Source organism: Leptinotarsa decemlineata, unplaced genomic scaffold (assembly GCF_025532065.1).
Source record: "Leptinotarsa decemlineata unplaced genomic scaffold, Ldec_3_MD MMD2_tig00000008_RagTag_RagTag, whole genome shotgun sequence".
Lineage (NCBI taxonomy): Eukaryota > Metazoa > Arthropoda > Insecta > Coleoptera > Chrysomelidae > Leptinotarsa > Leptinotarsa decemlineata.
The window spans coordinates 9,594,906-9,616,524 of record NW_027412537.1 but is presented as its reverse complement, the minus strand read 5'-3'; the positions used below and the strand labels follow the sequence as shown (position 1 = coordinate 9,616,524).

Here is a 21,619-nt window from a genome sequence, read left to right as displayed (position 1 = left end):
TGGCAATTCTGACACAGTAAACTTGAAAGCTAATTTACACATACAAGGTAATAAAACAAACTCAAGGATTTCACAAACAAATATCAAGTCGGTCAATATAATCTATCGACCCGGCAGTTGCCAGCAGAAAGTCTTCAGGTCTATATACCGTTGTAGGATCTTGATTGTGGGATATTCCTCCGTGATATGTTTAATCGTTTGATATTATCCGCAGTATGGTGATGGTTGTTTGCCCCATTTGTGCAGGAGGTATGCGCATCTGCCATTTTGCGTTCTGTTTCTGTTAAGTGGGGACCAGGTTCTGCGTGGTTCTGCGTGGGTAATACAAGGCATGGCCTTGTTGAGTTGTCCATTCTTGGGTCAATGAATCGGTCAGGTTGAACTACTCTTGCATTGCTGCACTTGCCGTTTTAGTCTGTGGATTTTGGGAGCGGAGACGATTGTGATTACCGTTCTCAATGTCTTGATGTATTGGCAGATTTCTATTTTCCATGATCTCTTTGAACTCTCTCGTGTAAGGACGTTTATCCGTCGCAGCTTTGGGGGTTGGATATGGATTAGTACTGGGAGCCACTGAGTGGGGATCGACTTAATAACACCAGCGATCATCCTCATGGTATTATTAAGTTGGACGTCCACCTTCTTTGCGTGCGGACTAGTGAGCCAAACTGGGACAGAGTATTCAGTTGTCGAGAAGACAAGTCCCAGAGCAGAGCAGCGCAGCGTAGAAGCCGATGCTCCCCAATGGGAACCACATAGCTTATAGATTATATTGTTCCTGGTTTTCAGCTTCTTGGCGGTTTTAGTTAGGTGTTCTTTAAATGATAGTGTTCTAGTAAGAGTCTCTCTCAGGTATTTTGGTGTTTTGTTGTGGGTTAGTTTGGTACCATCAAATCGTATGTGAAGCTCTTTTCTGGCTTATTTGTTATTGAGGTGGAAGCAGTTAACCTCTGATGTTTTGGAGGCATTTGGCTAGAGTCTCCAATTGCGGAAGTATTTGCCCATTGTCTGCAGGTTTGCTGTTAGGATTTCCTCAGATAGTTTGATTGAGTTACATATCGTTGCAAGCACCCAGTTGTCTGCGTAACCGAACTCATTTGACCTTGTTTCCGGCATATCCACTATATATAAACTGAAGAGGAGCGGAGCGAGCACTGATCCCTGTGGCAAGCCGTTGTTAAGTTTCTTTGGTGAGCTGATGTCGCTTGCAGGGAAATTTTCTGACTTGCAGAGCATTCCATACGGTGCCGGTGTCATGGGCTACCGAGAGGTCAATGAATGCAGCTGAGAGGTTTTGAGTTTTCGTGGGAATCCCCTTTCGATATAGGTGATAAGTGACAGGACCTGGTCAGCACAACATATAATTTTGGCCGAAAGCCTGCCTGCTTAACTGAGCTGCCAGATAAACATAAACTATTTCCAAAAATTCAAATTTCTTGTTAAAAAATATTTATTAGATGAATAGTAGATACTTTTTCAAATTTTATAACTTATCTTTGCAACGGTCGGTAGCCGGGCGGTTCGACGTTGGTGCTTTGTTAACTCAGTCAATCGGCCGATGTGTGAGTCGATGGTTCAAGCCCCAGGCTGAACGCTCGATTTTCACTTTCCATCGTCCAACCTGTGTTAGAAATCACACTTTAAAAGGTAAGACCTCGTTAGTCCTTAGCTCGCACAAGTTTCGACTTCTGAGGGTTGTCGTTCGTAGGGGTGCCATAGCTCGTTAACGGAAAAAACATTTCAAACAAGTTTCTTGAGAAAGTTATATTATAATAAAGTTATATTAAATTTAGACAGCAGTTGGAAAAATTAGTTTTTTCTATAAAAAATTCAGTTGCTATTTGTATTTCCAGATATCCTCTGATTGGCGAATGTGTACTCCCCACTCCAAAAGGACCTTTTTCAGTGAAACCTGGAGGAATAGCTCAAATACCATTTTTCAACCCATTTACCGATCAAAAGAAGTTCGAATTTTCGATTGATTCCACTTCGTTTGTACTGAAATCAACTTCAGATGTCATCAAAGCTAGGAAATATTCAAAAATCATCGTCAGCTTACCATCGACAAAGCAACTTGAAGGTTACTCGAAATGTCCGATTACGGGCAGATTGGTAGTGACATGTGAAGATGAAGATTTGAAGTTCATTAAATGGATATTTTATATTCAGAGCGACCGATAATTGTAGATATTAGCGTAAATAAAGGCTCGTAAATTTGATATTGTTTGATTTTAGTACAAAGGTTAACTTTTTTTGAAAAATCAAGTAACAATAATAGAAAGTTGAATATTACTGGAGTTTAGTTCCAACACCAAACCGTTATTTTCAACACTTCAACACGTGTTTCAATCACCAAGCGATCTTCTTCAAGAGGAAGTATAATCTTCCTCTTGAAGATCATCACTTGGTGATGAAACACGTGTCTACACAAAACGTTCCAAACAGTGCGTCACAAGTAAGTAGAAAGTTGTCCGGTTTTCCAGTATATTTTTTGTATATTATTTTTCTGTTAGAACAAAAAAAGAAAATCTTCATAGTTAAATTAAACGTTTACTTACAGTGGTTCCCAAACTGGGGTACGCATACCCCTTGGGGGTACGCGGCTAGCCACAAATCATAAATTTTAATAGAGGAAAAAACTCTAAAATCCAAGGTACCTATACGCAAGGTGGGCGTGTCCCTTAACAAAGTAAAACTTTGATAAACCTCCAACATATGTTTTATTACTTCCCTATCGTTTCTACTCCAATTTTTGTTTTCCATTTTAATGATGACTGAATTAAAATAAAATAAATTAATGAAATGAAATGAATACGAAAACCAAAAGAACAATTATTTTTGATTGTGAGCGGGATACAGGAGCGCAGAGTTCAAGTCTCAATAGTGTCACAAACCACTTACTCTAAGTAGTTTGTGAATAGTGTAAAAAGTGAAGAGCAGGTGCGCATTGAGAAGTGAGGGCGAAAAGGTGGGGGAATGGAACGTCAAAAGGAAATTCCTTCCTAAGTAGTAAATACCACCAAAGCAGTGTTTCTGCAGTAGTCAGTGTTGCCTGTAAATTCATGGTTACTCAATCGTGTTTAAACAATAACGACTATTGAAAAGTAGCAGCTTATTGAAATCTCGTGTAATCCCACATTGAAAAAGAAATATTATGGTATTACATTGTTAGATTTTTGGATCTGGGTTGGAAAGGAGCACAAAGAACTGTCTCACACTGCTATTAAATTTCTTGTTGGGTTTTGCACCACGTATTTATGTGAAAAAGGATTCTCAAGTTTAACTTATCTCAAAAATAAATACAGAAATAAATTAAATGTTGAAGATGACTTAAGATTGTATTCAACCAAGCTAGAACCCAATATTGAACATCTGTGCACACAGAAACAAACGCACCCTTCTCACTAATTTTTGTTTGGGAATTAGGCTCTTTTTGATATTTGTATTTTGTCTTGTTTGTTTTAATGCAATCAAAATTAAATTGTGTATAAATCTCTATATAGATGCCTATAAATATAATTATATAAATAAATTGATGGATGTAGCAGTTACTACATGGTAGGAAATCATAATGAAGAAAAGAGAATTGAAACTTTCTGTTTTTTGCCACTTTTATTTGTAACTAATGTTACTGCAGTAACATTTTTTTCATTCTGAATAAAGGGTTATTTCTAATGAAATATTAGAATAAAAAAAGAACACATTTACACCAAAACATGTATATATTTCAATAATTTGTAGGCTTATAAACAGCTGAATAAAAATAGGTGAAACAAAAATGGAATATCACAATATTCATACCTCAGATATAAATATGTCTCATGCAATAAATACTTTACTGATGTTACAAAATTAGTCTTCTCCTGCTGGCATTGCATCTTCTAGTCTTCTAATGAATTTTACTCGAACTTCTGTGCTTTGATCCCCTTTTAGTTGATCCTTAAAATGTAATAAAATTTGTCAAACTAAAATAAATTTTTCATACTTTTAAAATTGTAAGAAATGAAGTTTTTTTACTGGACAAATAGCTTAGAAAAATCTCTACTGATTGTTCTTCTGATGAATTAGACTTCAACCTTAACTAAAGCACAGTAGAACTCAATATGAGAACAATCTACCTACTTGCACTATCCAACTTTGAACATCGAGCTGGACCATTTCTAATGCCCCTCTTATGGCCCCACAAATGATATTACAATATTTCAGCCCCTTGAGATCATCAGGTAGCTCAACTAATTCTGTTAGAGGATTGGAATCTAACATGAAGGAAAACTCATCTCCAGATGAACTCCAATTGGTTACATTTGGCTGTACTCCTAAATACATTTTGAATGCTGTCTGGATTTTATCTGCAGTTTCTTTCAAATCTAAGCATCTGCCAGATCCAGTTTTTGCCAGAAAGTCTTCTATGAGTCTGATACCCATATTATATCCTAGTCTTTCAAGTTGTTTACTGACATCATCAGTATTATCTAGATCCTTGATCATTTGAGCCACCAACGCTCCGTAGGTCAGTGTCACAAGCTCAGAGTTCTGCAAAAAAAATCAAGCCAGAATCAGGGGGGCCCTGAAAATTTAGGAAACCACTATAGCCAATATACACACCACTTTCTTAGTATCAAATCTTGTTGTGGACCGAGACATTTTTAAATATTCAATATGAAGAGTTGAAGGACGATCAATAATCCTACTATTTTATTTATTGTTGATACCAATAATCAATTCAAAAACTGAATAACTTCTTTTGACGCATAGACATTAATGTACATAACACAAACCACCTACTATATAACGTCTATGTTTTGACGTTAACTGTAAATTTCTTCTTCTCATTTGGATTTTTTGGGATCGACTCGTGAGTCATTATCCATGATCTTCAGAAATATATAATAATTTCCTTTCCTTCAGTTTTGACCAAGGGTCATCTGATTTGCTCTTGCCAAAGTTTGAATTATACAACTTATTTCTTCTATTAGGACTTTGTCAATTTTCATTGTTATTTTCATACTCTCTGAAGGATTCTGTTATTTTTTGGTTGTGCTTTTGGTAAAAACTCTTCTTATCGAGCATCGAATGAGCATTATCACAAATCCGATATGATACCTCGTATATAATAAATAGTAAAAGTTCCAGGTGCGAAATGATGATAATCACAGAAACATTTTTAGTATTATTTGTTTTATTTCGTTTTTTGTCTTTGTACTTTTAATTTCTTGAGAAAATTATATCGGAGTTTCATTCCATTTCGATATTGTTTTTATAGAGATTTATCAGCACTGTTATAGTTGAAGTCCGAAGTGCGCATATTTTCAAGGAGTTCAGAATATACATACCTACACGAAATTCAATGTGGTCAATCAGAAATTGTATGTTTTACTAATCTTATTTAGGTACAAGTACATAAGGAGTCATCCCTCAATCTATTTCGGAATACATGTAAAATGGGCGACGAGCAATGTACTTTTCGCATTCATAGTATTGTTGTTGTGTGTCAACTATCATAAAAGAGTATCTTGCAAATCACGGTCATGATGAAAATCATTTACAATTTCATCAAAGGAAATTGTTCGTTTTGTTTTGTTTTTTCACCATTCGTTTTTAAATTGTTACATTATTTTTGTTTTCTGTGCGGGGGGGGGTGAGTATAGCTCCAGCTTTATAATCTTGCCTTTCTCGGTCCTCTTCTTGAATGTCGGTTTGCTTTTCTTTGGAAACTACATCCCACAGTTCCTATTTTAATAAAAATAGATTGATTTTATGCTCACACAACTGAAAGTTGCTTTTTGTTTTATTGGGTGTCAAGGGTATCGACTACTTCATCATTAGGTACATGTTCTGGATAGTCAATGTTAATAACTTCCAGAGCCACAAGGAAGCAGCATGACTATTCGCAGTCTGGTGAATTCTCTTGAGAATAATATCTGGTTGAGATTGGGATCATATTCATGACCTTTCAAGCATGAATCAAGCGCACTACCGCTAAGCCAATTCACCGCTTGATAGTTGTTATTTGTTGTTGTTAGTGAATATTTCTTACCTTCCGCTATTATTGCTTCAGGCTTTTTGAATAACTTATATTGCTCAGTCTGAGCCAATAATCTATGTTCTTTAACTTGAAAAAAGATATCTCATGAGGCTCAACTTTTTATTCACTAACTTCTACAACTCTCGTATAAAAATTATAGATGATAACAATTTTATACAAATCAAGAAAACTGGTGATGGGAATTGTTTATATTACTATCCACAGGAAGAGTTATTCAAGTGGAAGAGTAGTGGAAGCTAAACTGCGCCAGTTATAAATAAAGATGATTTGTTATTGTCTTTGTACCTAAAAAGGGTTTGAGAATCGTGTTCCCTGAAAAGACGCAGTGAACCAAGAAGCACATCCTTCTTCATTTGACTGGCTGAGATTTCTTTCATTTTGTTTTGGCAGTGAAAGGCGTCATTCTTATACTTCATCTATTTTTCAATCTCTCTTAGATATTCGCTTCACCTAGAGCGAAAAACTCCATGACGAATATCGTTCTACATTGATGGTCGATGAGGACCACATCAGACTTTTCAGCTTGAATCTGTCTGAGGCTTTCAGTTCGGCACCTCTCGTAGCAAAAAGCAACGCCGGTGCATGTTTCAATAATAAAGTTAGGAATGACAAAGATGGTAAAATATACTTATACTCAGTAGAGTCACATTATGTAACGTCAGTGGGATGAGACCGCTTATGGTGTATACTTTCTACCTCTGTACCCATCACGCGGTTATGGTAGACTATGTGTCAGAAACACTATCCTGGCAGTCTATGATGAACCCCTTAGTTTTTACTCCAGCCCACTCGACCTGAGGAAAGCGATAGTCAAGTGCTTTGATAACCCAAGGTCTTCAATTTTATTGAAGACTCCTGAATTGTTCCTTTAGATGATTTGACTCCTTGCTTCGTCTTATATGGGTTGCATCAGAAATGAAGTGATCTCTGCAGCTTTGAAGTAGGTCTTTTACTGAACAAGTTCCTACTCCAGTGTCATCACCTTATTCAGACTGAATCAATCAGTCGTTGCAGAGACTTGGCCATGCAGTCAACGCGCAATTCACTGATGATGCATGCCGAGTACCAAGCAAAACGTTTGGTATTCAAGTTCCATTCGACCACGGCCTGCCAGATCGGATTTTGTTCTCTTTGGTCATGACTCTGGCCGCGATAGCATATGTTCTTATACAAACTTTGTTGTTTGTTATCTCACTTCGCGATTTTATTTCCACTACGCTGTTGCCACAAAGGAATTTTCAAACAAAACAAAAAGAAGAAGAAAAATGATAGGTTAATAGTTAATACATGAAACCTTACTTTGTATCTGATGATTGTTTACATGAACTATGTGAAAAGTCTTGATTCTTTGTGACTAATATGTGTAATCAGTGAACTTTCGCCCTAAGTCGAAACAAAACTGCATTGTTCAAGTATGGCTCCTGAAACATCGTTGGTAATGAGCTGGACGACAGAAGACACAAAAGTGTGTTTAAGAAAAGAAGGTTTTGATGAAAACTCGATAAAAATTCTTTGTGATGATAATAGATTGGATGGTAAATGTTTGCTTGTTTTAAACGAGAGTGATTTCACAACAGAACCTATCTGCAAACTCAATTTGAAAGACAGAAAATGTCTTTATATACTGTGCAAAATATTACAAAGAGAAAATCAGAATACTCTTGCAGAACTTGGAATCATAGACACTCAAAGTGCAAATTTATACACCTCGCATGCCCAATACAGCAAAGTGGAGAGTGAAATCTGTGAATCGGAAAGAATTTCGCCTCCTATTTCGGAAGATGGCAGACCGCGGTATCCTGCAGAAAAGAGGAAAGCATTTCTTAGTTTTTTATATGTTGTAGGAGTTACGTGGATAACAGCTTTTGTTATGGTCATTGTACACGATAGAGTACCAGATATGAAAAAGTATCCCCCACTGCCTGATATTTTTTTAGACAATGTACCACACATAGCATGGGCTTTTGATATGTGTGAAGTCACTGGTACTTTCATGTTTACAATGTGGCTAATAGTACTTCTCTTCCATAAACACAGGTGAGCATCTGAAAATAATTTGTTATATAACTATCATTATTTGTATAATCGAATTGAATGTTTTTCAGATTTATTCTACTCAGACGATTCTTTGCTCTCTCTGGTACTGTCTTTCTCTTACGATGTGTTACAATGCTCATTACATCACTAAGTGTTCCTGGCACTCATCTCCAGTGCCACCCTAGAAATTATCCTACGCAAGGAAACTCAGCTTTTGCTGATTTGGCAAAAAAGTTTTCGCAGGCTTATGTAATATGGAGAGGGGCTGGCATGTCCATTCAAGGCGTTCGCACTTGCGGAGATTACATGTTTAGCGGACATACAGTTGCCTTAACCATGTTCAATTTTTTCATCACAGAATGTAAGTATCACTAATTTCTGTTATGAATAGATATATGTAGAGAGAGAAAAGACTAGTGGCAGTTAATATATGGAAATAGTTTTGTTAACTTTATAAAAATGATATCAAATTGGAGGCAATTCTGACATTTTCTGCAATCCAATTCTTCTTTTTTTTGTATTATGTTACAAACAATCAAAAGGTAAAATCAACCCCACTAGCTTTTAATAAAAAACTTTTTCACTCCAGTATTTCATAAATAAAAATTGTCAGACTTGTCATCGAACATGATAACATGACTAAAAATTGAAAGAGGAAAATAAAGTCAAACAAAATTGAAATATAATTGATCCATGTCAACCCTATGGAACATATCAATGATTTTAATAAATTTGCTTTATTCTCCCAAGTGTTCACTTGTTGAAAAGTCGTTTATCTCATACCGCAAACAAAAAGTGATCAAAAAATGTCACAGAATAAATACAAGACAGTAGTATAAATGGCTAGGATAAAATTCATTTAGTGAATTTTGCGGATGAAAAAATTGGAATAAATTATCAAAAATGTATTCATTTAGAGTTACGAAAACCAATATAGACAATGGAATGAAGTGAACAATTTCCCTAATTTCCATCCTTTGATGCCATTCGGTATAATATTCTGGGGGGGTAGCATCCTTCAGAGAGTCAAGTAGGGGCAAGTTTAAAACAAATAATGTACCAACTATGACTGATATATACATATACATAACTTTGAAATGCATAAAATACATAAAATAGTTTTAATTTCATGATCATCATTGAACTGAATTTTTTTTTTATGTTTTTGGAAAAATATGAACATCAAGATCCAAATTACTAGAACTTTTTGTACCATAATCATGCAATTTACAATTTTTCAATAATTGAATAGTACTTTTCAGGATATTTTTAGACAATCTATATATGAATTTAGCTTTTTCAAAGAGAATCAAACAATTCAAAGTCATATTATTAGTCATTTTGTATAATTCCAAAGGTGGAGTATCTCATTGTTTACTAAATATTACCTTTATAGCTTTATTCATCAAAAGATAAATTATATTGTTTGCCTTTTAGTGCAGGATGACCAAATTATAATGGGATATCTTATTTGAGAGAGAATATGAGCCATATAAATTAGAATTTGTGTACGAGTATCTAAAAAATGTATTCTTCTGATTGCTTCCACCAGAGGTACAATCAATTCTTTAATTTCATTTACATATAAGACTTTCTAAATTCAAATCTTTATCAATTATTAGACCCATAGCTTGTCAAAACTAGAAAGAGACTTGAGAATTCCATTTCTGTCTCTCACACAGTCTCCTATCGATCACCCATCTTAGGGGAGGTCCTAAGCTGAGACTTTGAAGTCGTTTCCTAGATTTGACAAGCAGTAAATATTTATGTTTTTCAGCTTGGTTCCGTTTTATATTATTCATATTTTTTTGCTTGTGTCATTATTTATAATTATTTTTAGTGAATTTACATTTTTTTCTGAATAAAACAGTGCAAGATGATCTGCAAATGAAAACTGATCATCCATCAAACCTAGATTTTTATTATTATCAACATAGAGCAAACAGAAAATTGGGGCCGAAACCGAACCTTGTGGGACACCAAAAGTTGCAATTGTTTAAAAAAAATTACAATTAATCATCACTACATATTGATTTCTATTTTGAAATAATTGGTGAGACCTCTTATTCCCGAGTTATATGAAATATCTGGTAAAATTTTATGGTTATCTGAATAATTAAAAATATTACAATCCATAATATTGGATTGGAATACATAGATTTCATTAAGGATCTTATTTTCAGTAAAAAGATTTATTGAAGAATTCTAAGACATTGGAATTGCTATTTTTTATTTTATTGCTACTCAACTCAAATGTGAAAGATTTTAATTGTATGAATAATTTTATATTCGTTGAAGTACTACCTTTTGTTGACATTGTTTTCTTCAAACTGAATTACATTGATGACTGTGTCTGTTATTGTGTTTTTATATTTTTGAAAATTAAACCTGTTCTATTATATTCTATTAATTTCATTGTGTTCCTCTTTACTCATATAAATTTTGTCAACCAGATAAATTCTTTGGAAAATCAAGTGTATTAATTATTTGTAAAACACAAATTTCTGTTTCAGATACTCCTAGACATATCTATTACTTACATACGCTCTCTTGGATGATGAACATGTTCGGAATATTCTTCATTCTTGCAGCACATGAACACTACTCGATAGACGTCTTCGTAGCTTTCTACATCAGCAGTCGTTTGTTTCTCTACTATCATACCCTTTCCAACAATCAGGCGCTCATGCAGAGGGACTCGACTCGAACGAGAGTATGGTTTCCTCTGTTTTCTTACTTCGAGTCCAGCGTCGAAGGAATAGTACCCAACGAATACGAAACTCCAAGCGAGATTGCAGCCAGTGTATGCTCTTGTCTCAGAAGTTTAATGAATGATCTTCGTACATATCTGAATTTTGCAGCAAAGAGTAGTACTGCTACAAATCAGGTGATAGAATCTGTCAGTAGAACTATTGTGGAAAACTCAAAAAACAAGTAGTGTTCAGATATGTCTTGTTGAACTTCTGATGGTGTTATTCCAAGTACTGATTTTGTATGCTGTCTGTTGCTCAAAGTTTATATTTTCAAAAGTACTGGAAATTAAGTTGTTACCAGTTGTAGTTTGTTTTTTTCTAATGCATAACGACAGAGGCTGTAATCGTGAGTAACTTTCCTAATTTCTTTATATTTTTATGGGATTTCCAAGTTTCTTCTGCCATGAATTCATTATGGCAGATTGTAAACTGTACATCGCTTGGTGGGAAATGTTTCAATGATTGCTACTTATGTCATAGATCAAATACATTATCCAAGTCAGGACATCAAAAATATAGTGCTAGCTTGAAATATTTCTTCACAAATATCACTTGTTTGGGTGTCGATTATGTCTTTTCCTTTTGTGTATAATCAGACCTCTGTTTAAACTGAGTAATCTTAACAAAAAGAAGAAATGTTACAAATTCACAAAACTTTTTTTAATGTATTCAGAAATCAGTAGCACAACACTCATAATAAATTATCACATTTCAGTTTCACTTCTTGCTACCATTATTAGTATTATTCGAATATAAATCCAAAAGTGGCATTACCAAAGACTTATTGCTTCTCTTCCCTTTATTGTTGGCTTCCAAAAATGAACAATCTTTGTAAAACTTTTTGGATAGGGACCATATATATTTAATAGTTAATAGTAGTATTGTTGAAGGCAGTTTTCAATTATGTAAATAGGAAATAAATTATATATTTATTATGAGAATGAAATGTTATGAACACATTTTTAATTTATATTTGTAAATAATAATTTATTATACCAGTGGTTTATAGCAATTGTTTTATTCCAAAACCCAATGAAAAAAATAAGATAAAAATTACTATATGGGCTCAAGACGTTCGCTATTATTGAATTAAAAAACACTATATCACAGAAAGATAGAACTGCAACACTCTTCTCGACACACTTTTCGCCAATCAAGTTGGTGTCTTCAGGGGATGAGGAAAGCTGATTCCTAAATCTAAAATGGTCTCTATTTAGATATAACATGGTACATTTGGCGATACACATCAAATCAATGATTTCAGGTAGAAAATTTAGGGAAAACTTCTTGAAAAAGTTTCAATCAATTTTAACAGAGTGGTTCATGAAATGGAGTGCAATGACCTGTTTAAAATGGTACCTTTGTCACTGTTCATAGTTCTCATGCAACGCTTTGCCATTTCCAGTCTTTCAAAAGCATCCAAAAATCTAGTCATTCAACAATTCCAGACAGTTTTTCTTCATTCTATAGCCGTTCTCTAAGTAGTATTAAGCGGCCCTAGATTTTTCTGGTGTTCAAAATTGAATATATGCTACATGTTCTTTGTATACAGTTTCAATGGCTCGCCTAATTTGACCGATATATTTTTTGTCGCAGTCCTCCAGCTTATTTTATATATCCCCGAATTTTCATTTTTTTAAAACTGAATCAGAACCACATGGCTCACAGTAAACCAAATTTAAAAAGCAATCATATATTTCAATGGAAGTTGTGTTATGTTTTATTACATTAATCATCTTATTATCGGAATAAGCCTTGGGAATGACGAAATGGGCATTAATTTGCTCAGCAACTTCTCTAATAGTGATTCGACGATTGTCCATAACAATTCTCTTCACTTTCTCAACATTTTCATCAGTTATTGATGTGCTGGGGCATTCAGAGCGAGCGTCGTCATTCACATCTTCTGGACCTTCTGTCACAAGCTTGTACCACTTGTAAACATTTTTCTGACTCAGGGCACAATCACCGTATGTCACTGTTAACAATTCAAGTGTTTTTGAGCACCTAATTAAATTTTTTACACAAAATTTGATGCAAATTCTTTGATTCACAAACACTTCTAATTTCCACCAGCAAACTAAACATGCTCAACTGTTGAAACTGTAAACATATACTCGAGACGAATGTACCAACATAAAAAATTAACAAACTCGTTGACTAAATGTATGTAGCTTGCGAAATGTGAACATTCACCTTATTTTTTGAATAGACCCCATCTATTCTTTATTATTATTATTATATTGTTGTGATCCGTTATCTACCTTTTGAAGAAATTTTCTATAGTGGCGATTTATTTTCCCAAGAAATATAATATTTACAGCAGGAAAAAAAACAAAACATAACTAAATACGAACAAATCACAAAATTTTGTATATTTCTTCATGAATACATACAAAAATATCATTAAACAAATCTAAAATTTGTTTGTATCTTATTCGACAATCTGAATAATTTCCAATTATTTTAGTTGGCACATCATTTTCATATCTCAACATGTTATTACTTCACCTAAAGGAAAATAAATGACAGCATTTTTTAACAAATAAGGTGTATTCAAATCGAATTTACATAAAAATAAACATAACATTTAACTTTGAAATATAACATTTTTACTATAAAACTAATATGTAAGTACCCTCTATGAAACATTTCATGTTCAATATACCTTAAAATTATCACATTCATAATTAAGGCACTACAAAAATTATACTAAAATATACATTTTACACAGAACATAAATTCATTAAAAAGTAATTGTACTTCATTAGTCATTTTAGTATCAATTTCTTACAAAACAAACAAATTTAGGTAATCAGACGAAGAATCATTATGAAATATATATAATTTTTGACTTAATTGAATAATTTGGAAGTGTTTAGAACTACTATTGCCTTTTGTGATATTCAAGGTTAATAAAAACGAAAAATTCGAAACAAAATCATTCTAGAGAGATGTGAACAGATGTATAAAATTACCAGAAAGAATTTCTGATGTAGAGTTGAATTCATTTTAGAGTTATATAAATTGTAACTTGGAAAATTCATCACTGGTAGTTCCTTAACGATTTTCTGGGATCCTCATTACATTCTTGTTATTTTGGTAACTTACCACCTACCTAAAATGATTGTCTCAAACATCAGGTGTCAGTTGATGCATATGAAGTTGCTATTCTCTACAAAATTGAACAAAGTATTTCGCAATAATAAAAAACATTGACCTCAGATCTATCAAAATTGTTACGATTATTAAGACTTCCTCTAATACCAATTACTCTGTTCATCCCAATATTCACAAAACAGTTATTTGTTACATGAATATTTTTAGCTTAATTTAAAACAAATTACACAGAACACATACATACACATGAGTGGTTTTCAAAGAATTCATTCTCAATTGCTTTTTTTTCTAATTTGGGATAAAACTTATCCCTGCTCAACTCATCGATATAAAATTGTTTCATTATATTTTAGCTACTCTTCTTTAGATACCTATATTTTGAAAAGTTTGTATTTATATCCCTAGTAGAACTAGTACATGTACATATTTATTCTCATTTGAATCAGCTCAAAAGCTATTAATTTGTTTTTTCTATTTTTCTTTCATCTCAAATACTGAACAAAAGTCATTTTTGCAGAGTTTTTCAACAAGCTTTTCTGGGAAATTTCACCTTCCACAATATGATAAAAATTAAAAGTGTAATGGAGAACTTTATAGAGGTGTAGAAAGGGCAAATTTTTTAGTTCACTATGATAAGTCTGTAACTGTGAAAAATACTTCGACTTTATGCAGTAACTCGTAGGGGGTAAACAAAAAAGGGTGCCCTTTCTATACGTATATAAAATTCTCCATTACAATTTTTATATTTTAAATTGTGGAAAATCCCCAGAAAAGTTGATAAAAATTTCATTATTTCATCACTCTTTTTACATTATAATTGTCAGTTCATAATTTCCATACATATTTTAATTTTTTTTAATTGAAAACTTCATTAATGATCAAGCCATAGCCTTCACCGGACTTAATAAATACGAAGTGAAAATCTTCACTCATCAACGAATACTTAATTGATTGATAATGAAACAATTTGACAACCAAGAACTTTTTAATATAGTTTATGATTTTCACTACGGAATATTTACAAAACTATGATATGTGTTTTGGTATACAATAGATTCATCAAACAGGACTGATACACAATAACAGCTGTTATTACATATCTGCTATACAATAGCAGCTGCTATCTTATAGCAGTCCTGTTTGAGGAAGCTATTGTATAGCAGCAACATGTGTGAGAGTAAGAGTACGGCTCTGCCGAACTCTAAAAACCATATTCGGTACCCAGCGGGGTAGGCACAAAGTATGTGCTCTGCTGTTCCATCATTTTCCAAACAGAGGCGACACACACTGTCTTCCAACAGTCCGAGTCTCTGCATGTGATGATTCAAATGACAGTGACCTGTAAGAAGGCCTGTTAGACATCGTAGTTCATCCCTACTGTAGTCCAACAACTATTTGGTATCAAGCTTCAAGGGTGAATAAATGCCTGGGAGTGAGCCAATCCTGAAAGATTCTGCCAGAAGTCCATAAATATTCTTGACATCCAGGTGTTGTTTGGCAAGGCCTAAAGCGATGCAAATGACAGGTTCTGGTCCAAAGAAGCTGCTTGCAAAACCCTCCTTTGCAAGGGAGTCAGAAGCCTCATGCTACCAATTTAGACGTTGCTCAGTAGGAGCCAAGAGCTTCCAACGTCGCTTGACTTGTGTATGAGGTTGGATTCTTCCAATTTTTCCACACACAATTGAATAGCGTAAATTTCCGCTTGAAATACAGTCGCATAGATTCCTAGACAGGTTGATATCTCTGTCCTGGGTCTGCGACTGAAAACACCTGCACCAAAACCGGAAGGTGTTTTTAATCCATCCTCCCAGAAGATCCAGTCCTCTCCACCTGGGAACAGTACTTTATAAGGCAATTTGTAGTTGTTGAAATTCTTCATTTGGGTTTGATGAAAGTTAAATCAGGATGTTCAGTTTTGTTGAAAGTTTTGTTTCTTCTGAGAATTTTCTGCTGGAATAGAAATACTCAACAACCTGCAAGTGAACACGTTAGTACGCCGATGAATGTGAATAAATTTCTGACTGATTATACCTAGGCCACCAAAAAATAAATATCAATGAATGTTTATATCTCTGAGAAAGTAGCAAAAATATCCCCTTCAACATTATCCTTGGACTCTCAAGTAAATAAAAACATATTTATATCAATGAATGTTTATATCTCTGAGAAAGTAGCAAAAATATCCCCTTCAACATTATCCTTGGACTCTCAAGTAAATGAAAACATCACATATCATCCACTGACACACACATTTTCTTTTTATCACAATTATGCCATCAAGTTCTGAAGGTGAGTTGCAATTGTGACGAAGTGAAATGGTAAGACAGAAATTATGAACGTATTTCTCATTTATATTCAAAACTCACAGTGTGCAGTAATTTCAGCAAGTCATTTTGTTTTTACTGATGACTCATTAATTTTGTATCTTGGACAAAAATAACCATTGAAATTTTGATTTCCACTATAAAAGGTTTACCAAACCGGGACAAGTGTTTCGCTTGACAATAACTTCCTCAAGCAAGATTTGTTTAAAGAAGCTATTGTATAGCAAAACATGTGTCGCAGTTTTGTAAACCTTTTATAGTGAACATCAAAATACATTTTATAACAAGTTTTAAATAGATTTTCAAGTATAGGCCAATTTCACTCAATTATTAAAAGAAATTATTGGAAAATCATTGGAAAACTAGCTGAAAATTTACAAATCAACACTCAATAAAGATTGGTGAATATTGATATAACTGCGATATTTTTCTTAGTTCCTTTCTGACTACGAAGCTCGCCATGGCTAATCTGTATAATTTTCCTCTTACCAAAAACCTTATGACAGTAATTCCCAAATATACAAGCGAGATATATCCATAAACTCACACCTAACGTAGTCTGTAATCGCATCAGTATTAGTAAAGTTTTAAACAACATTCTTGCATTGAACTGTGCTATGACATTTTCTTTAAGAATGTAACGTACAAAAATAAAATATAAAAGTTTCGATTATAAAATTGGCAAACCTAACAGATTAAAATAATAAAATTTGCACTCAGTATCACTTTTCTCACAGGAAGTTCATGAGCAAGATGTATTAGTCGGTAGTACCTAAATCCTAAAACTAGTTTTTCTGACTCTGATTAGACTGAATTACGATTTGTCGGGCTTCTTCTGGTAATTTCTCGGGTTCGGATAAAATTTCCGTTTTCGTGCATAGATACCTCAAGGAATTGAGGACAACTGAAAAAATGTATTATTTAATTAACATAATGTTTTTCCCAAAATCGTATGCTAATTGATAACTTACCAGGTCTGAGATCTCCAAGAGTACAATGCTGCTCCACCCAAAGCATTGTGGAAGAATATAAATCATCCAAACTGGAACTAGATACGAAACTACTGAACGAATTCAACAATGGCTTGAACATCAGGCTGAACTGTGTAATTATTAAAGAAAATAGGTATGTGACTAAAATTAATATCTATAATTCATAAAAAAAAATTTACTGAGCTAGTAGGAAGCTAAAAAGGCTTGTGGAACACTTCCCCCAAAAAAACCAATCCAATATTTTTCAACGATAAATAAGCAACACCCAAAGGTTGATTATCTACCTGTGCCGATCCTGAACCTTTCTCATGTCAATAAAGTTAACTTCGAAGCTGTGTCAAAGATATTTGCATATTTGCAGCGGCACACTGTATCCTGCATAAACAAACCTCAAACGCACCGCCCATGAATGAATAATCCATCAACCCGAAATTATAAATGTAGTTGCAAGGGAGCCAAGCCTCCGACCGTTTAAAAAAACAAGCTTCGCGAGGCCGATCCAACCAGCGACATATGTCCCGATTTGTACTTTTAGTTTCAGAGATTATAGCGTTAGAGGAGGCTAGCCTCCAGTTGGTCTCCGTTAGTGTACGGCTGGGATTGAAAAATATTTCGGTAAATCGTTTTACTGTTTCTTGATAATATTTGTTATTTGTGTATAAAACAGGCAGTATTGTATTGTAGCAGTGCTTTTTGGTAATATTTTTAATGTGTTTCTAAAATGTTTTCTTTCAATTTCAAGGTGTTTTCAGGTTTTCACTTTTCGGTAAGTTTTTTTTTTCATTTATTATGGATAAGTTGGACGAAATGAAAAAATCTGACGATATAGTCGATTGGTTGCTGACAAATAATTTTAAGTCTTTATCTTATGATAATAAATCTTACATTTTTAAAACTCTGGGAAGGCCTCAACAAAATTTGATTTCAATTAAAGCGTCAGATAATCGACAAAATCGAGGATTTAATATTAGTTGGTACGATAAATGCGATTGGTTAACCGGCTTTATTAAACTAGAAAAACTTTTTTGTTGGCCCTGTGTTTTATTTTCCGTTCAAACCGAATACCAAACGTGGTCTGAAATAGGATACTCCGATTCAAAAAATTCACTTTGTTCTACAGAAAGACATTTTAAATTTAAGAAGCATATATTTTCGTCTTGTAAATTAAAATTGTTTAGCAAACAAAATATAGAAACAGCTTTAGATACAGCTCAAAAAGAGGCCATGATTTTTTTTTTAATAATCAGGTTAGGGAAAATCGGTCGAATATAAAAAGACTTATCGATATTATGATTTATTTGGGTTCCCCAGAATTAGCTTTTCGCGGACACGATGAAACCGAAGATTCGATTAATCGCCTCAATTACAGGGAACTTTTAATGTTATGGGGAAAATATGATTCCCAATTTAGCACTTTTTTAAACAATAGCGTTCATTTGGGCACCTCAAAAACCATCCAAAATGAGCTTATAGACAGTGTAGCATATATTATTAAGAAAAATATAAGCGAGGATATTGAAAGTGTTTCTTTTTAGGTCAGTCGGTAGCCAAGCGGTTCGGCGTGGGTGCTTTGTTCACTCACTCGAATTGACTGCCGTGTTGGTCGGTGGTTCAAGCCCTAGTCTGAACGATCGATCTTCACTTGCTATCGTCCAACCCGTGTTAGGAATCACACGTTAAAAGGTAAGACCTCGTTAATCCTTAGCTCGCACAAGTTTCGACTTCTGAGGGTTGTCGTTCGTAGGGGTGCGACAGCTGGTTAACGGAAAAACAGATTTTAAACAGATTTTTTGAACAGATTTTTTTTGCATGGGAAATTGATGAAACTACCTATATTACCTGAACACCACAACTTTCAATCATTTTTAGATATGTCAAAGATGACCATAATTAAGTACTTGTGCTTATAAAATATTTGTAGCAATTTCTAACAAAACTGTTATATTAGAAAAGAACAGTATTAATATTTATTGACTGAGAAGAGTTCATTTGTATTAAATAACTCAAAGACAACCCTTTTTCCTTGTCTTTGTTTTTTTAATGGTCAGTTTTATACGTATAACTTTCGGCAATACACAATTTTTGTTTGCATTTATGCAAATATTACGTATTTTGCTATAAATAAGTGCGGTACCCCAAAAAATTTTCGCGCCTCCGGCGGGCTTTTCTGTTTGTATTTAGTCTTTATGACTTTAGCCTTTCCTGTTCTCCAATGCACGAGCCGTCACTGGATATTTGACAGTTATCTCCAGCTGTGAAATTATTTTTGTTCCATTTTCCTACTGAATATCAATATCTATAAAAGGATACAATCCAAAATTTCCAGTTGTCCATAGTTCGATTTCTCACATACTCATCAAACATTTCCTGCATTTTGCTGTCCCTGTTCCTGGAAACTGGAGCGCCCGTAGCTGGTAACAAGGATTGACAATTACTGAAAAGAGAAAAACTCCCAATGCTCTACTAACGACAACCAAAGTGAAGTCATTACCTTATAGATGTATTCAGAGTTTCTATCTGCTGACGCAACGAATCCATTTCTTCTTTGAGCTGATTCCTTTCAGCCCTCAGCTGTATTATATAATCTGCCCCTTTTTGGAGCAAAGCTGCCTTACTCGACTGTAAGGAATTGTTTTATTAGCTGGAAGTAAATGTCTATAATATTTTAAAAATTTAACATTCAAATAATACAGTAGGAACGTTAAGATAATGCATGTGTCATCAACAAATTTCTCAATAAAACACATAATGTGAGAAAGGATAGCTCTGATAGTCAAAAATTACTGAAATAATGCTAACATCTCTCATATGGAATGTCCACCGCACAGACCAGATCTGAATCCTACCGAACACTTCTGGGATATGCTCGAGATACGAATTCGAGGTCTGGTACCTGCACCTGGAACTTTAATAAAAGCATTTTAGTGGAAAGCATGCCAAAAAGAGTGAATTCTGTCATCCAAACTAAAGGTAGTAATAACCAGTATTAAAATCAGTTTCCTAATTTATCATTATGTTTGATTTCATGTGTCAAATTAAATTGCTGAGTGTAAATTATTAGTGTTTTCTTCAAAAATGTGTATCTTTAATAAAAATTAAGATATCGAAATAAACCAAAAAACAAAGTGTCAAGAAAAGAGGATTCGACTTTGACATACTTTCAAAATTCCTTACCCTATCGAATGATTTGACAGAGTGTTGCAAATTCCAGGTAAAGAAACAATATTTTTCATTTTACTTAGTTCGGCAGAACTCTTACCATTTGACCTGAAAGACCACTCACCATACAAACTAATTGGCTTCGTTAAGAAGCTGGGTTTATTTAGCCGAGTGTGAATAGGTGTGAGCCACAATAAACCCATGCGGGTTGCGGTGAAGGGTCGAATAGACCCGCTCACTTTAGACCTAACCTAACCTAATATTTTTACATTCACCTTATTTTTTCAACAGACCTCATATGAAAAACTAGATGAAAACTGTACTATGAAGAGCATTATTTGCTAATAAAGAGTAATAATATAAAATCAGAAACACTTTAAAACCCAGCTGTCGTACATAGAACAATCCTGCTGTCTATGGGATGGACATAAAACATTGAACTCAAACCTTGTAGCTTCTAATGACAAGACAATATCTGGATGAAAATAAGTCTTTTGAAAAAACTTTCCTTTGACAAACTTTCAAGAGTACGAATAGACCATCCTTTCACACAAATCTCAACTCCTTACTTCACTTACCTTAGCGTTAGGGTTCTGATTGAGCTGTGGAATAAGAGAGTGTAGCGTATCGAAACCGTTTTTGATATTGAACCTCCTCTTCTGTTCTGCATGTATATGCACCACCCGCCTATCGCGTTGAGAAGAAGATTCGGCACAAGGAGAGCCTACCGAACTTTGTGATGATGTAGGTGAATGGATGTTCTGAGAAAGAGGATCCGTGATAGGGCTGCTCGAGTTGCTGTACGATGTCAGATGAATCTGCAAGGAATGAATAGGCCACATGTAAAGATTTTATTTCTGGGGAAAAATAAACTCTTTATACTTAATTACCTTATATATACAAAATAGTTTTCAAAGACATCTTTAAAAAGTGATAGAAAAAGTAGAAATTTACATACAATCACAAATGTATTCTACTGTGGAGACGTAACAAGTCTCTAAAGAACTATGGTGCTGGCATGTTGCCAAGTGTGAAAAGTGCTTTGCACTTTTTAGATATTTGTATCCACATTAGATCGAAAGTAAGTGCAGCATTGAGAGTTTATGGCTTCATAGTTCGCAATTGTAGATCTTTTTCAAACATATCTGCACTATTTACTCTTTATGTAGCCTACGTAAGGTCAAAATT

At 34.1% G+C, this 21,619-nt stretch overlaps 4 protein-coding genes across 5 annotated transcripts in view; 2 read left to right on the top strand and 2 right to left on the bottom strand.

The window, feature by feature from the left end:
- Positions 1-2,219, top strand: part of LOC111509109 (hydrocephalus-inducing protein homolog) — a 174,776-nt gene extending 172,557 nt beyond the window's left edge. For both annotated transcript variants that reach the window (XM_074171028.1, XM_074171027.1), the window contains one exon: positions 1,854-2,219. In XM_074171028.1, coding sequence (XP_074027129.1) covers positions 1,854-2,181 — 328 coding nt within the window. In that variant the 3' untranslated portion in view covers positions 2,182-2,219. The remainder of the gene's footprint in view (positions 1-1,853) is intronic.
- A 1,484-nt stretch (positions 2,220-3,703) lies between these two features.
- On the bottom strand, positions 3,704-4,796 carry Bet3 (Blocked early in transport 3). Its single transcript, XM_023164800.2, has 3 exons — positions 4,606-4,796; positions 4,123-4,533; positions 3,704-3,939 (listed from the first exon to the last, which is right to left on the bottom strand). Exons 1-3 carry the CDS (start codon positions 4,642-4,644, stop codon positions 3,853-3,855), a joined length of 537 nt encoding a protein of 178 aa, XP_023020568.2. The 5' UTR covers positions 4,645-4,796; the 3' UTR covers positions 3,704-3,852.
- A 2,518-nt stretch (positions 4,797-7,314) lies between these two features.
- LOC111509110 (ceramide phosphoethanolamine synthase) lies at positions 7,315-11,844 on the top strand. Its single transcript, XM_023164804.2, has 3 exons — positions 7,315-8,083; positions 8,152-8,444; positions 10,597-11,844. The coding sequence occupies exons 1-3, from the start codon at positions 7,461-7,463 to the stop codon at positions 11,019-11,021; spliced, it is 1,341 nt and encodes a 446-aa protein (XP_023020572.1). The 5' UTR covers positions 7,315-7,460; the 3' UTR covers positions 11,022-11,844.
- Positions 11,845-14,455: 2,611 nt separating this feature from the next.
- Positions 14,456-21,619, bottom strand: part of Mondo (MLX interacting protein mondo) — a 50,255-nt gene continuing 43,091 nt past the window's right edge. Inside the window, 5 exon segments of the mRNA XM_074171025.1 lie at positions 14,456-17,184; positions 17,252-17,381; positions 19,583-19,706; positions 19,764-19,891; positions 21,010-21,249. Of these exon segments, the coding sequence (XP_074027126.1) occupies positions 17,066-17,184; positions 17,252-17,381; positions 19,583-19,706; positions 19,764-19,891; positions 21,010-21,249 (741 nt within the window). The 3' untranslated portion in view covers positions 14,456-17,065.

Coding starts and splice junctions, on each gene's coding strand:
- Bet3 (XM_023164800.2), bottom strand. CDS start 4,644: ATGTCTCGGTCCACAACAAGATTTGATACTAAGAAAGTG. Junction 4,534..4,605: donor GATTTGATACTAAGAAAGTG/GTGTGTATATTG, acceptor TTTTTTTTGCAG/AACTCTGAGCTTGTGACACT. Junction 3,940..4,122: donor TTCAAAGTTGGATAGTGCAA/GTAGGTAGATTG, acceptor TTACATTTTAAG/GATCAACTAAAAGGGGATCA.
- LOC111509110 (XM_023164804.2), top strand. CDS start 7,461: ATGGCTCCTGAAACATCGTTGGTAATGAGCTGGACGACAGAAGACACA. Junction 8,084..8,151: donor CTTCTCTTCCATAAACACAG/GTGAGCATCTGA, acceptor AATGTTTTTCAG/ATTTATTCTACTCAGACGAT. Junction 8,445..10,596: donor CAATTTTTTCATCACAGAAT/GTAAGTATCACT, acceptor TTTCTGTTTCAG/ATACTCCTAGACATATCTAT.